Source organism: Protomyctophum parallelum (genome assembly GCF_964188405.1).
Source record: "Protomyctophum parallelum genome assembly, chromosome: 2".
In the NCBI taxonomy this organism is placed as follows: domain Eukaryota; kingdom Metazoa; phylum Chordata; class Actinopteri; order Myctophiformes; family Myctophidae; genus Protomyctophum; species Protomyctophum parallelum.
The window spans coordinates 47,432,644-47,447,933 of record NC_139699.1 but is presented as its reverse complement, the minus strand read 5'-3'; the positions used below and the strand labels follow the sequence as shown (position 1 = coordinate 47,447,933).

General features: G+C 41.7%; 1 protein-coding gene across 3 annotated transcripts in view; it reads right to left on the bottom strand.

Annotated features, from left to right (window-relative positions):
• Window positions 1–370: 370 nt before the first annotated feature.
• Window positions 371–15,290, bottom strand: part of LOC310855168 (cytoskeleton-associated protein 5-like) — a 28,663-nt gene continuing 13,743 nt past the window's right edge. For 2 of the 3 annotated variants that reach the window (XM_083760069.1, XM_083760071.1), the window contains 22 exons: window positions 15,090–15,264; window positions 14,863–14,976; window positions 13,865–13,993; window positions 12,064–12,258; window positions 11,284–11,434; window positions 10,894–10,979; window positions 10,412–10,534; window positions 9,925–10,074; window positions 9,391–9,594; window positions 8,541–8,676; window positions 7,536–7,729; window positions 6,609–6,745; window positions 6,185–6,346; window positions 5,811–5,934; window positions 5,483–5,662; window positions 4,815–5,002; window positions 4,641–4,713; window positions 3,995–4,183; window positions 3,503–3,607; window positions 3,334–3,396; window positions 1,831–1,905; window positions 371–678 (listed from right to left, as the gene is read on the bottom strand). In XM_083760069.1, the coding sequence (XP_083616195.1) occupies window positions 475–678; window positions 1,831–1,905; window positions 3,334–3,396; window positions 3,503–3,607; window positions 3,995–4,183; window positions 4,641–4,713; window positions 4,815–5,002; window positions 5,483–5,662; window positions 5,811–5,934; window positions 6,185–6,346; window positions 6,609–6,745; window positions 7,536–7,729; window positions 8,541–8,676; window positions 9,391–9,594; window positions 9,925–10,074; window positions 10,412–10,534; window positions 10,894–10,979; window positions 11,284–11,434; window positions 12,064–12,258; window positions 13,865–13,993; window positions 14,863–14,976; window positions 15,090–15,264 (3,157 nt within the window). In that variant the 3' untranslated portion in view covers window positions 371–474. The remainder of the gene's footprint in view (window positions 679–1,830; window positions 1,906–3,333; window positions 3,397–3,502; window positions 3,608–3,994; window positions 4,184–4,640; window positions 4,714–4,814; window positions 5,003–5,482; window positions 5,663–5,810; window positions 5,935–6,184; window positions 6,347–6,608; window positions 6,746–7,535; window positions 7,730–8,540; window positions 8,677–9,390; window positions 9,595–9,924; window positions 10,075–10,411; window positions 10,535–10,893; window positions 10,980–11,283; window positions 11,435–12,063; window positions 12,259–13,864; window positions 13,994–14,862; window positions 14,977–15,089; window positions 15,265–15,290) is intronic. The other variant, XM_083760070.1, reaches the window with a different exon arrangement.

Genomic DNA, 15,290 nt, shown 5'->3' with positions numbered 1-15,290 from the left:
ACGTCGAAAAATAGACGTCGAAAAACGTCTAAACATAGACGTCGAAAACATGTCTATTTTTAAACCATTATATTATTTAACTCAAGGTGCTAATCAACACGGATGTGTTCAGTTTCAGGTTTTGTCCCTACCTTTGTGATTGTTTGAAGTATTTAACAGTTTGCAGAATTACAGTACATTTCAAGCACAACTAAATACAAAAAACTGTTAACCGAGTGGATGCGAATGGGCTTACAGCTACAGCAGGTTGAATGGGTTTAGAGGGGGGGTGTCAGATGTGTCATTTGATCAAAGTAGTGATCGAATCAAACAACTTAAACTGTCTGGGGTACAAGCAAAAGCCAGAGTAGACTGGAAAATGATATCCAACAAGGGTTAAAAGGATCTTTATTACAAAAGTAAAGTAAAAGAACAAACATATAAAATGTCACACACATTGGACAACAAATATAAACGGGTCAAAGTGGGGCCTATTTAGCGCCCCTGCTTTAAAATCTGAAGCCTCCTCTTGATGTCATCCAAGGTGGCAGTGGACTTAGAGACAGACGTAGTAGGGCCACGGGCAGGGCTCTGGGAACAGGCCTGGTTGTCTTGGAGGAGAAAGGGGAGCTTGTTGTCGATGTTTACAGAGGAAGCAGGTCCAGAGGTGTGCGAGGAAGGTTTGTCTGCCTCCTCCAGCTGCAGTAGAGAACATAAAGTCGAGATGGATTAAATCATTGCCAACAATCTCAAACCATGTTCACATTACAAGATTAGTCTGAGGAAATACTACAGTACACAATAGTACTGAATTAAATGACTCAATTTCATGGAAACCTAAAAAAATAATATATATATATATATATATATATATATATATAGTGATAAAAACAATATTTTGCAGTGCTTCACTCGGTATCACCTTTGCTTTCTGAACCAAAAATCCAAAATTACACCACTGTGACCTGACAAAAATGTCCATTGTTTGGCGTATGCTGCAGCCTTTAAGGTGAGGTCTGAAGGGTTTCGTAACTCAGTTCTGGACATTAGACCCCAACAGTATAACAGCGTACGTTCTTATTCAGTATTTAAGTCCGACGTCATTTTGTAGTGCTACGTTACGTCCGGGTCCAAGTGGCACCAGCTCCCATCCGCATCTCATTGTAAATAGAATATCTAAACGCGTGAATATTTTCACAATGACGTTATTTTTCAGAAAGGAAGCCGTTGAGGGTTAAAATGGGTCCTAATGCTTCCAACTCAAGTAGAATTATTAATGTTTTGTACAAGTGTCCATGACAACAAAAATATTTGCTCGGTAAAATATTTCCGTTGCATATTTAGAATGTGTGCAGGCTTGAGTATGTTGAATCTAGTTTGCATTAATGAGGATTTAGTTGACACAATAAAATAAAATGGCGATAGTATTCCAGGTGGGGCAGATGGCCTGTCACAGCCAGATTTGGGAGAGCAGCGCAGCTTTGTTGTTGCGAGGAAAGCGGTAAAATGAGACTTTCGTGGTTGTTTTCGTCTCAGATTTACGGTAGTCCGACGGAGCATCACAGCTAAATTACTGAATTAGGTCATGTTGTTCGTATTGACCTGCTGAGGCAGAACAAAGTTGTGTTCTGTTGAGAACATACTGCAGCCTTAAGGGGGACGTTCTTCCTGTGCTATTGATTGATTTGTTTTATTAGTGGTAAATGCAGTTGTTTAGGACACTTTTATGAGTGCAACTTTTTCTTCCCATTCAACTTAGAAAACATCTATAAACAGACGTGTGAGCCATTACTTTACAGCACACTGCTGCTGCAGAAATTTTAGCGCAATGCAGCGAGAAGCCCAACGTACCCTCATGTTGCTGGTCAGTCCATGATGTTCTTGCAACACTTGCCGTTTCTCAAGGTTGAAGCCGGAGCCAGAGACCTTAAGGGCAAGACTATGGTTAGTTGGACATTCTTATGTGTAGCAGTGTTGTTTTTGTCGACTGAAACCAAGACAAAAAATGTTAAACTACCTTAAACTAAACTAAATTTAAACTAAATGAAAAGTAAGCTATGACTAAAACTAAGACTAAACTTATTGACAATTTTGTCAGATAAAAACTAGACTAAAATGTTAGGAAAGGACTAGTGGACAAGAGATCCAGTATAAGTCATTTAACACTTGGTTGTGTATAGCAGATCTAAAAGCACAACACACGTTGTGAGCTTGTAGATAGTCTATTTTCAGCAAGGCAAGTGTAAAATGAAAAATCAGTCATTACGACGTCATCAAGGCCCGCCAAAATACATTTTAGCCGACTAAATAAACTGTAGATTTAGTAGACTAAAATCTTATGACATTTGGTAAAACTAGACTTAGTCACATTTTAGTCACCTAGAATGAAAACGATTCGACTAAAACCAAGAAATTCTGCCAAAAACACTGGTGTGGAGTCACAGGATTAGTCTCCAATATCATTAGGAGTATTAATGTTATTGAGTGAGAGCTAAGCAAATATGAGGATCAACTTCAAATATATCAATTTAATACAGAATAAATTGTTCCCCATTTAATTACCATGCATGCAGGTGTGTTTATGCACCATTCACAAACATCACATGTAAACAATAAACCAAAAATGCACAGCTCTAAACAGACTACAGTCTACCGTGTCCTGTCCTCATTAGCCTGCTACTTAAAAGTGAATAGGTTGGCCTTGTGTGTTGTGATGACATATTTCCATGATAATACACCATTTATGACCAACAAATTCAGTAGAGGTTTTCACCTCGAGTCTTCAAATTAGTGATGCACCGAATATTCGGCCGCAGAAAATATTCGGCCTATTCGGTTTCGGTCCGAATAGGCAGAAAATATATCACCAGAAAATATATCACCAAATAGTGTATGCAATTAATGCATTCAAAAGAGCTGAATACATGTTTTATGGACCCATAAGTGATTATTATTCAAGTTAAGTTATGTTAAGTTTTGCCATAACCATTTATTTTGCCATAAATCAGGTAGCTTTAAGGTAGGGCCATGACAGCAATGGTAGGAAAAAAGATATAAAATATAATATTAATCATATTCGGTATTCGGCCAACTGTTTCCAATATTCGGTATTCGGCCAAGAATTTCCCTTTCGGTGCATCCCTACTTCAAATTAAACTCCAAGTGCCTCATCTGTCGTATATGACGGCATTGGGCTGGACACATTCCCACAGAACTTGCTCCTGGCATTAATTTAGCACCATCAAAATAGGGCCCCAAGTGAGCTCGTCTTATGGCATTATCGGTAGGATAGAAACTACGGTATTTATAGCATTGCAGCAGTTCAATAGCAATGCACTTTGAACCCCAACACACCTTAACATTGGTCAGTCCATGATGTTCCGGTTGCTTTTCAGGGTTGCAGCTGGTACTAGAGATCTTACAGCGAGAAAATACTAACGTTAGTTGAAGATTCTTATGGTGTACGTGAATATAATTGACATAGGAGCCCTACACGATTATACACTATTTTGTGTATACATACCACATTTTCTTTTGCGGGCATAAGACCTTGGGATTTCAACACATTCTTAAGCGTTGCCTCCAGGGTTGAGAACTCATCTTGGACTAGGGTCAAATGTTCCATGATCTACACAGACAGACACACGGGGGTAGTACTTTTAAAATGTTTCACATCTTTAGATACGCGTGGTATCAAAGAGCAGAAATGATGCGTTTCAAATCTTTAGATATACATGGTCTGAAAAATGCAGACATACTTTTAAAACTTGCGACAAATGTTTCACATCTTTAGATATGCATGGCCTGTAAAATGAGCAAATCGGCATAGTGTTTATTTTTGTCCTACAATGATTAAATTCCCATTGACAATGAATGGACATCATAGTGTCAAGGACAGAGGATAACCCCTCGGGTTGATGAGACTTATCACAACCCTGACCGAGGGCAAATAAAGGCTGGTAGTGGTGGATATAGAATTCTCACAAGAGATACACGGCATCATTCATACACCGACCTTTGGCCCTGTGAGTCGACACAGCGTGATGATCAGGGTCTTGAGTGTGCGTTGGGGTAGGCTGTTGGGAAACTGGCGAAGCTTCTCTTTGGTATAAACCGCCATAAAGTTGTGAATGTCCAACAAGACCCTGTCCAAGTTTAGTGTAGCGATGATGTCTGGAAGGAACCTGGTCACCCTCCATATACACTGAGCCAACAAAAACAAATCGTACAATTAGTTTCATTTCAACAGTAAGCAACATGAAGTACAGTGAAATAACCACCTGAAACTAAAGACTATCAGGCATTCTGTTGCTTGCATTTTTACAAAAGGAAAAAAAAGTCAAAGTGATCAAAAGGAAAAAGGAAAAGAAAAAAGACCCCTCTGAACCAAGTGGTGCTGTACTGTACTTGTACTGTACAATCCTCCTCCCTGGCCTGTGTGTGTCTGTTGGGCTGTGCAACAGTAACACTTGGTGGTGAACAAACGCTATTACCGTGCTCAGGCGGACAGACCCAGACCGAGCAAGGGACACATAATGCTGTGCAATGGAGTGGCTGCACCACTCAAAAAGTTGAAAGTGGACATCATAGATGTCCACTCAGAGATCCAAGACAAATTTCTCTTGAGGGAGACAAATAAAGACAACCTTGATGCCCGTTACCTTCATCACCAAGTCTGAGAACTCTGAGATGGTGTGGTCTTGAAGGGCATCTTGTAAAAGCACCAGCAGAGCACTGAAAGGGAAATGAGGTAGAGCTTAAAGTGAAGGCTAAATTTGTCCTGGATTCAAATTCAGACTAAAATATCAAATAAGGAGAACTGAAAGCACACATACCCGAGCACATTTGTCTGATCGGCCTTCAATAAAAGCAGCCCCATAAGTTTGTTAACAGAGCGGATGACCTCCGCTCCATCCGACAGCTCATTCACCCTTTTGTCTGACAGCACAGTCACCATGCCCTCTATCAGGTCTTTCAGGGCACCTGAAGAGGCTTGCTGTGCCAGCACCTCCGACTCAAATACCTGGGGAGAGGATATGACCGTTGTCATTTCAATTCTAAAACCATCCTTTTTTAGGCATTACCTACATCAGAGGAAGATCATGGCACAATGCATTAGGAAGCGTCCCATATTCACATAACAGAATTATAGGATGTGCATTAAATATCAGCCAACGTTGAACTTCATACCTTTTCAAATGGGACAATCCTGGTCACTGTAAATGCATGTATTGTCTGTACTTATCAAAAGCCTTTCAACCATAACGCAGCTGTCACTTTATATCTGCAAATTCTTACCTGTTCTAGCCCAGAAGGATTGCAAACGGCAAGTATATCTACCACAAAGGTTAAGACATTTGACGTTAAAGAATGAGTGCTTGCACTATTTACACAGACAAAAGAGTGACATGTGTCACTTCACTCTTCAATGTCTAAGTGCAGTGTTAATTGAACGAATAGCAGCATTATGGGTAATTTGGGCCATCGAGCACCCATTACTCACAGACGAGATACTCGTGGTAATACAGCAGTACAACTTTGAGAGGTCTCTTCTAGATACATGCCGATCGGCCAGGTGAGAGCTGTGGATGAGGCGCAGCTGGAACAGGGCAGCGTTTAGAAAGGGGTTCACAGTTTTTACCACAGCCTCTGAACAGCCCTTCTTGCCGAACTCCTCAGTCATCTGTAAAAAAAAATAAAAATAAAAAAATAAGGAAGACTTTTATAACGTGTTACTTTGCCATCTGATGGATGACAGGGCCATATTTCTCCCTGTACATTTCTAAAGTTATTAGCCAGAGAGTCATGAGGGAAATGGTTCGCGTTCATACTTGGATTAGGGCATCCATGCTGGTGTGAATGTCTTCAAATGCAATTTTGGACAATAGCATGTTGATGCGGACAGCAGGATCGGCATCGATATTGTACACTGGAGCAAAAAAACGTGAATTTGTCCTGCAAAAACAACATTACATGTATCAGGCAAGATAATTGAAGATACTGTATGCAATATGCATGGACATTATTGAAGTGGTCACGTGTGGAAATTGTTGTTCCCTGTACATTTCAAAGAGTGGGTTGATTATAGTGTCAGGGACAGCACACTGTATGAAGTGTTGATGTGATGACAGCATTGCAGAATCCTGAGGAACATTAATTGTGGCGCGCACACACCAAAACCTTGAATCCTAGGAATGCGTCTTACTTGAATGCAGGGACGTGTAGAGGCTCCAAGTTATCCAAATTCCAATCCTCCAGCTCAGGTAGCTCCTTTACAACAGAGAGGTTACTTTCGAGGTCCTCTGGAAGGTCCAGGCTGAATTCCTGGTGTGTTGCCTGGACCAGGGCACTCTGGGTTTGAAGCAGACTGCCGACATTGAACAGTGGTGAGACTTTTGAGAGCATGGGGTCAAAATATTGTGTTCAATGCATGAGAAACATGCTAAAAACTACACATGATGATTGAACAGTGTGTGTACCATGAGTGCATGTGGTCATGATGCATTGAATGGCACTTTCCTCATCACAGTGCGACTATAAAAATGAATGACTGTATAAACTATGATGGGGAAGATCATGTGGCATTGAAATGACTGAAAGCCACAGCTTTATGTCATAAATAAGCATACCCGAGTTTAGTGGGTTTGTCAACTGTTGGTTTGCACAGCAGGCTGGTGCTGGGTGCCTTGTCGTTCAACGGCGGAGCACTGTCCTTGCCCGAGCGCTTGATCCTCTCCTCCAACATGCTCAGGTCCTTGTCTGGCAACTAGGGACAAAGGAACGGCATAACGTTCATCTTGTTGTGGCTGCCAGGCATATAGTATCTCAGTTTCTTCTGATATATAATAGGGCAAAACTGGCCATTGCAGTGATCAAATTATTTTAACCCAGTCTGGGGGGGGGACCCCTTTTTACTTTAACCATAATTTAGCCAGATCTACAAGCTCGTAGCACGGCACTCTCTGCCATTTTTGAAAAATAGTGAAAATGTGGCGCAAATCTTTGAATATATATATTATTTCAGAGCACACGTTTTAACTCAAATATTTGCTTCTGGGGTTACCTGGAACAACATATTTTCAGATGGGGGTCTGCAGCCAGTTACATATAGTTTTGGGTGTCCTTGACATGAAAATGTTTGAGGAACCACTGATATAGAATATCGGGTTTTTCAGAAAACTGTACATATTTTTTTATTTTTTTTAATCGGCCTCAGGTCTAAATGGGTTAAAATGGTCCAGGTTAGTATAGTTAGTTTTCAGGGAATATAGAACAACACAAATTCATTAAACATAATTACTGGGCCTGGGCCATGGCTCAGCGGTCCAGGCACCTTGGCTGGTAATCCAGTCTGGCAGTGTGCCGCGGGTTCGACTCCCGATCACGACGGCCTTTACTGCATGTCTCCCCCCCCCCCCCATTTCCTGTCAGCCTACTGTCTGTCCCTCCATAAAATAAAAGGCGAAAGCCAAAAAAGAGAAAAAACATAATTACTGAAGCCAAAAAAACGTTTGGAACCACTGACATAACTTCAGTAGGAAAGCAAAGGTACGTACATTGCCAATGAGTTTGTAAACCTGCTCCCCGGATATGTTGTACACGACGACTATGGTTTTCAGAGCTGCGTTGCGCACCGAGGCGTCTCGGTCTCCGATGTGAACGGCAATGGACTTGAGTGCTTTTGCTGCCGTGGGCTGGCAGACGGACACGCCGCACAGCTCAATAAGACAGCCTAGTTCTTCCAGACACTCTGGATGGAAAATGTCCCCGTTTCAAATCGTGAGCAGTAAATCAAGAGGGGGAAAGAAACATAAATAATAAGCAAAATGATGGTATTTAATATGGTATGAAAATAAACTTCTTGCTATAGACACGTTACAACACTAAATGTTATACAATGGTGATTGTGCTTTAATGCTTTAATAAATTATAACATTGCCTGAGTAATTGAATTAACGTCAGCCATGCTTTGACAGGAGAAATGTGATTAATATGTGAAATCCCAAAGCAACGACAAACGTGAAATGATCAATGTTTATGTAAGATGTATGGCTGTGTGAATACTAGACAAGACAGCAGTATGGTCATTTATATATTATATATTAAACCTAAAATGCCAGTGGCTGGCTGTCAAAAGCATGAATAAAGTGCTTTGTTTGACAATTTATCTGATTGATAACAGATATGCAGTTATTAGAAAAAAGGGAAATAATATGGAGATTAATTCATTAAAGTATATTCAAAGGAGGAGTAAGAAATGCATCATTATACAGATTAAAATATAGAATCTGTATTGTGTAACTACTTCCGAGTGAGTCAGATGGCCCCTGTGCACATGGGTGTGTCCCCAGGTTGGTGTCGGAATGGAGCGCGGGTGCCACTTGCAACCTGACGCCCCATCCATTAGTGCAACTCATCACTCTCACCCCATAAGCTCTAACCTCAATCATGGCAGCTATTGCTTTGATGTGGTGGTGAAAGCTGTCAAAAGCATGAATAAAGTGCTTTGTTTGACAATTTATCTGGTTGATAACGGATATGCAGTTATTAGATCTACTCACCAGCTCTCTGCTTAGAGTTCTTAGACTTCGTTCCATCCATGACATACGGAAAGATTTTGCTGGAAGGGTAAACCTTGCAAAGCATGCCCATGATGGCACGCACATCCTTCCTCACCACATCCTTGGACTCGCCCATCTTCCGAAGAAGAAAAGATGTACAGAGAAATATAGATCAGAGGCACTGATTCAGAATATTTAAGTCTTTCTGCTGTGTGCGATGGGGGTGATTCTGTATGCCTGATACTGAGTAACAAAATAAATTCTGGACAGGCAACTTGGCTAAATAGTGCAACTCTTCACTGTCATCATCACAACCCACCAGACAATTCCACACCATTACTTTTTAGGGGTGCTTTTCAAGATTCTCATATGGCAGCCAAGTCTATGGACTTTAATGACTTTAACGGAATCTATATTTTGTAACTACTTCCGAGTGAGTCAGATGGCCCCTGTGCACATGGGTGTGTCCCCAGGGTGGTGTCGGAATGGAGCGCGGGTGCCACTTGCAACCTGACGCCCCATCCATTAGTGCAACTCATCACTCTCACCCCACTCCTCCATTATGAGTGGAACTGTTGAAAAATAGCAGATCTACAAGCTCGTAGCGTGGCACTGAGTGCCATGCTACGAGCTTGTAGGTCTGCCATTTTTGAAAGATTGTGAAAATGTGGCGCAAGTCATTGAATATTTAACTCAAATCTTTGCTTCTGGGGAGGTCCCTGGAACAACATATTTTCAGATGGGGGTCGGCGGCCAATTATTTCACGTCGAGGAGCCCCAGAAATATATATAGCTTGAGAATCTGGCATCAGGTCGAAATGGGTTAAGCGTGATTGGTGCAAACACAAACCTTGAGGATGAGGTAAGGAATGAAGGAACTGGCCTCCAGATCAGTGAGGTGGTATTTCTGCTCGCTGAGAGAGAGGAAGAGGAGCTTGAGGAACTCCAGAGCCTTCATCAGCACACTGGTGTTGGTGTCAAAGAAGCGTAGAGTGAACCACTTGAGGATCAGGTCCAGGCAGGACACCATGGCATCATTTTCAGCTTCCAGGCGCTGGAGCAGGTAGGAGGCAGTAGGACAACAACAAAAAAAAGAGGGGAAAACTCACTGCATAAAAAGGTGCATGGAGATTCATTCAAGTATATTCAAAGGAGGAGTATGCATCATTATACAGATTAAAATATAGAATCTATATTTTGTAACTACTTCAGAGTGAGTCAGATGGCCCCTGTGCACATGGGTGTGTCCCCAGGATGGTTGTCGGAATGGAGCGCTGGTGCCACTTGCAACCCGACGCCCCATCCATTAGTGCAACTCATCACTCTCACTCTCCCACTCCTCCATTATGAAGTGTGACTCTGAATGCCCATAACAAGCTCTAACCTCAATCATGGCAGCTATTGCTTTGATGTGGTGGTGAAAGTCATGGTGGAAGAGTTCTTCTTGCAGCCATTTGGCAACGCACGGCACCATCTGAGCCTTCAACTGCTCCACGTACTCGTCTTGGGGAGAGCCGAAGTTCCACTTCAAAATCTAAAAATAAATAAAAAGACATTTATAAAAACACGGTAAGCAACATGATAAAATATTACTGGCTGGTTGTTGTGGCAATTGTACTAAATGTGTTTTGATAAGTAAAATACACCCAGATTGAGTCGTTTACAGGATTAACCGTTTGCTTATACCATGGAGAATATTATATTCAGATTGGCTGTAGCTTCATTTTATGCAGCATCATTGTTCTACATTACAATGCATCATTCAAAGTATCAACTTTATATTAAAGCTATCATTAGCTGCAATATAGTCTTGAAAGTTGGCTTGATGTTTAAAACGGAAACAGTATTAGATGCAAATATTGGTAAAACACCTTTAAGCTCTTTTCCTCTTTGACACGAAGCTCTTTTTTGTTGGGTATCAGGGTGAAGATTGGACCAGATTTGTCCTCTTCATCTTTTCCCTTCCCTGAAGGCTTTTTCAGCACCACTCCACTCTGGAGGGGAGGAAATGAGGAAAGCAAATTGGGAAGTCAGTCTTCAAGATATTTGACTGTTTCTGATCAATCCTTGACCAAGTAGACAATTTCCACTAGTGGCATAACAAAAGGGTAGGCATTAGGAATTCATCAAGAGACAACAAGCTACAGAGTCACTCGGCAGTGTGTGACCAAAGAAACAAGGTACAATTACCAGCACGTTTTGTGGTTTCCAGAAAGACACTACTCATCCATTTCAGCTCAACAATTTAACATGGAAAGTCAAAATATAATGAGTTTGTTGAATACCTTGTCCAAGAGGGTTACAAAAAGCATGCAAAACCACTGAAAATAACCAAAACTGTATAATGACTCACTTTTCCTTTTTTTGCCTCTTCTGTTGGTTTAGTATTCTTGGGAGGACATTTATCAGCGGTTTCTGAATCCAACTGGGCAGTTGCTGCTTTAATGGAGAGAATACATAATGATGTTCAAAAGGAGACTGAGCTACAGTTTTCTAGGATGGATATAATGATGACTATAGCTATAAATTGACTGGCATGCATCTTGTAATATGACAAGCATGGGTTACAAATCCTTTGAAAATGTATACAACGATTTGTCAAAATTTGAGCAAATTGTCTGGCCGGGTCATCTTAGAAATCCTTCCCTACTGGCTTGAATTGCACACACCATCATGCCACAAATGGTTGGTTAGGTCCCAGACACACATTTGCCCCTTGCTGGGAGAGGATACACGAACCAACCTGGGGAACTCTTGGCAGGATCTTTGGTTTCCAGTTTGGCAGTGGGACCACTGGCAGCAGGTTTAGAAGTGGGATCACTTGCAGTGGGTTTGGCTGGCATGTTTGATCTGGCTTTTTCCAGCAGCACTAAAACCTGGTCCTTCGATGCAGGCTATAGACGGAAGGACAATTTAACTACACCAGTAAGTATAAAGCAGCCAAACAGTTGAGCAAAATGTAATACATTGCAAGAAACCCAGATGCAAGCTTTCCCCTCTGACCACACTTCGGTTTAGCAGGAAATTAACACATTTTGGGCTGGAACCCCTTTTGGTGTCTAAGCATTATGTTATACTTTAGCTATTGGAAAATAGCAGATCTACAAGCTCATAGCACGGCACTCTGTGCCGCGCTATGAGCTTGTAGGTCTGCTATTTTTGAAAAATGTGGCACAAATCTTTGAATATATATTCTTTCCGAGCGGACGTTTTTATCAGATGGGGGTCGGTGGCCAATTACATATCATTTTTGGGGTCCTTGACATGAAATATTGAGCACCACCGATACAGAAACAGGTATTTCAGAAAAGTGTCAGAAGAATACTTCCCCCCCCCCCCCCCCGACGTCAGGCCTAAATGGCATAACATTGTTCAGTTGTTCAGTTTAATTCACACTAAGTAATCTAATCATGTTTGCGTAATTCCTGGAAGATACATGTGCACTAGTAGTATATCCTCCCCCCCCCCCCCCCCCCCCCCCCACACACACAAAAAAAAACACATCTTTTACAATGTGGTCTACCTTGAGTTTCCCGGCAGCCTTTTTCATCTTGTCAAAGCCCAGGTGGGTCATGAAAACAGGCAGGGCATCCTGGGCCTTCTTCCTCACATCAGCATTGCGGTCTTCCAGGCATGCGTACAACGGGCCCACACAAAGCAGTGCATCTGCAGGGACAGAGCCAAGGGCGGCCAGGTTCTCTGCAAGCCAGCCGAGCAGCTGATAGAGGGGGAAACGGAATAAGACAATAACCAATGAATTCTTATATACATATTTAGAGAATGAAGTTAACAATTTAGTCATGGTCCCTATATCGATATCATCTCTCATCCCATTTATGAACTGCTTGGCCCATTTCAACGTACAAACCCGTCATGGTCCGTGACTCCCTTATATTGATATCATCCTATATAATATATTATCTGATTTATGAACCGCTTGTCCCATTTCGACATACACAAACCCTGCCTGCAACATCTCTTGCACCACGGCTGGATTGTCACCTTGACCTTTGAGTCCCAAAACTTTAAATCATTGCCCCTAGTTGAATCCTCTTGATCATTCCCATACGTTGTTCATTTTGAAATTCAAACCATTCTGGGCTGGAACTCCTTTTGGTGTTTTAAGCATCATGTTACACTTAAGCTATTGAAAACTCTACAAGCTCGTAGCGCTATAAGCTTGTAGGTCTGCTATTTTTTTTTTAATCTTGAAAATGTGGAGCAAATCTTTGAATATATATTCTTTCAGAGTGAACCTTTAACTCAAATCTTTGCTTCTGGGACATCACTGGAACAACATATTTCCAGATGGGGCTCGATGGCCAAATTTTGGGCCTTGACATGAACATGTTTGAGAACCACTGACATAGTTAAACCATGGACAGATATAGACCATAGACTGTAAAAAAAATATGAACAAAGCGTTCTCCGGGTCTGATATGGACGTAAGATGAAGCCTGTCAGTAAATCGCCATCTTTCTAGATCCGTTTGGGCCCAGCTGGCCATTGGCTGGCCCAGACAACAAGGCGGGACTTCCCCGATCGTGGTCCCGATCATAGACTGCAACGGTAGCCACACCCCTCAGAACATACTCAACTTTATGGTCATGTTTTTAATAAATGGGACCATAATTTTCCAAAAAGAATATTATGACATGAGAAATTAGACTTTAAACTAGTGACTGGAAGCAGAAAGTATTCATGACCATGTTTATTAAGGTAATACAGTCTAGGTCATTGGTTCCCAACCTTTTTATACTGAAGTACCACCAAAGATTTGTCTCTCCAAGTACCACCATAATAACTGATGTTAAAATACAAGAGCGTATTACCTGTCCTTTTTGTTCTATTCCTATGCCAATAATGCTGCTGCTCTGACAAAACTGTCTAATCACTAATCGGCACAACTGATGATATTTCTAATGTGATTAATCCGTTCTCAAATCTTCTATTAACGGCTAGGTGTGCTGTCATGCTCATTTCAGCACGGCTGGATAGCCTATTTCAACCAATTGCTTGTTCAGAATAACTACCTGTAGTAATATAAATATTTCATTGCACTTTTGTCTTTGTTTAATTTTTTGGGGCAATTCCTCTGTGTACCACCAGAGGAGGGCTCAAGTACCACCAGTGGTACCAGTACCAGTGGTTGAGAACCTCTGGTCTAGGTGAAGTTGGGCCCAAATACATGGACCTCTATGGAGCTATGGGTTTTTTGGGCCCAATGACAGCGCCACAACAGGCCATTATATGAACTTTCAGGAAGTCAGGATTTCCGACTGGCTTCACTGCGCCCCTGATGTAGACCCAGAAGACATAATCACCTCCTGTCTAAGGAAGGGGTTCTCCTTCCTCAACTCCTCAGACAGCTCCTCACCCTCCAGCCATTTCTTCATGCCAGTCTGCTCCACCCAGGCCTTCAGGGTAGCCAGGGCTGCAGCACGGACCATGTTCTGGAGGAATACACAAAGCCGCAGTGTTGTTTTTGGCAGCAACATTTAGTTTTAGTCATATTTTAGTCATCTGGATTCTGTAATGTCTTGGCGTTAAGTCTAGTTTTAGTCGACTAAATGTCATGCGATTTTAGTCGACTAAATGTACAGTTGATTTAGTCAAATAAAATGGCGGGCCTTGATACCGTCGTAATGACAGATTTCACACTTGCACAAATAGCCGATCTAAAAGTAGATCTGCTGTCCGTTTCTAAACAAATCTGACAAGAGCTCAGAAACACGCAGAATTGAACAAAGCATGCTGCATTTTGTTGTGAATTCCTAAACTTCTTCAGCCAGATCCTACAAAGTAAACCTTTTAAGAGTCAGTTATACAATTGTTAAAATCTATCTTCCTGTACCAAGTCTGTTACCAAATTGTCAGAATCAATCTCCACACCATGTACCTACTCCAGAAGAGAATAAAGTACTTTGAATCATGGTGTGTGTATATGTATACAGTATATATATATATATATATATATATATATATACACATACAATGAAATGGGAGTTAAATGCTGCAATTTGTAGAAATGGCAAAATATGACTCCTAACGTGGGACTCATAAAATGTCCCTGGGAATCATCTAAAAGACCTTCCCTGCGCCCCGCGACTCATTACATTGAAAACCTATTTACATCACTGTATACTGCAATCATTTCTACTGGAATTTATATCTTGTTATAAATGTCTTTATTGTATTTGAATATAGGTAGAGGTATAAGCCCCCAGGGCTTCTTGCCTCCTCCTGGCACTTTCCCTTTTTTATGCTTAGATATTTTTTTTACTTTGGCACAGTATAGAGCAATACATTAATCTTCCTGTACCTTGCCGTCACCAAGGACAGTGATTACAGGTATTCCAAGAGGCTTGATATGCTGCTGGATGCCAGGACCCATGGCAACGGCCATCTGCTGAAGGATGGACAGGGTCTGCTGGACCTGAATGAGACAAAATACCAGCGTCAAAATCAACATTCCCATTGTGTCGGTTGCACTCATTCGGTAGGCCAACATTAAGGCTGGGTGTGTGGGAGACAAACCCTACTACGCACCAGGATCTTGTTGGAGTCGTTGAGGCGTCCTTTAAGTGCATTAGGCAGTTCTCCCACTGTGGGCTTGATGAGTTTAGCTTCCGATATGACCGCAGCTACCTGGTCCAGTCCTTCCTTGCGGACCTTCCAGTTTTTGTCCCCAATATTTTCTACCATCTCCCCAGTTATCTTGTCACTGAAAGAGATATACAATGATCAGAA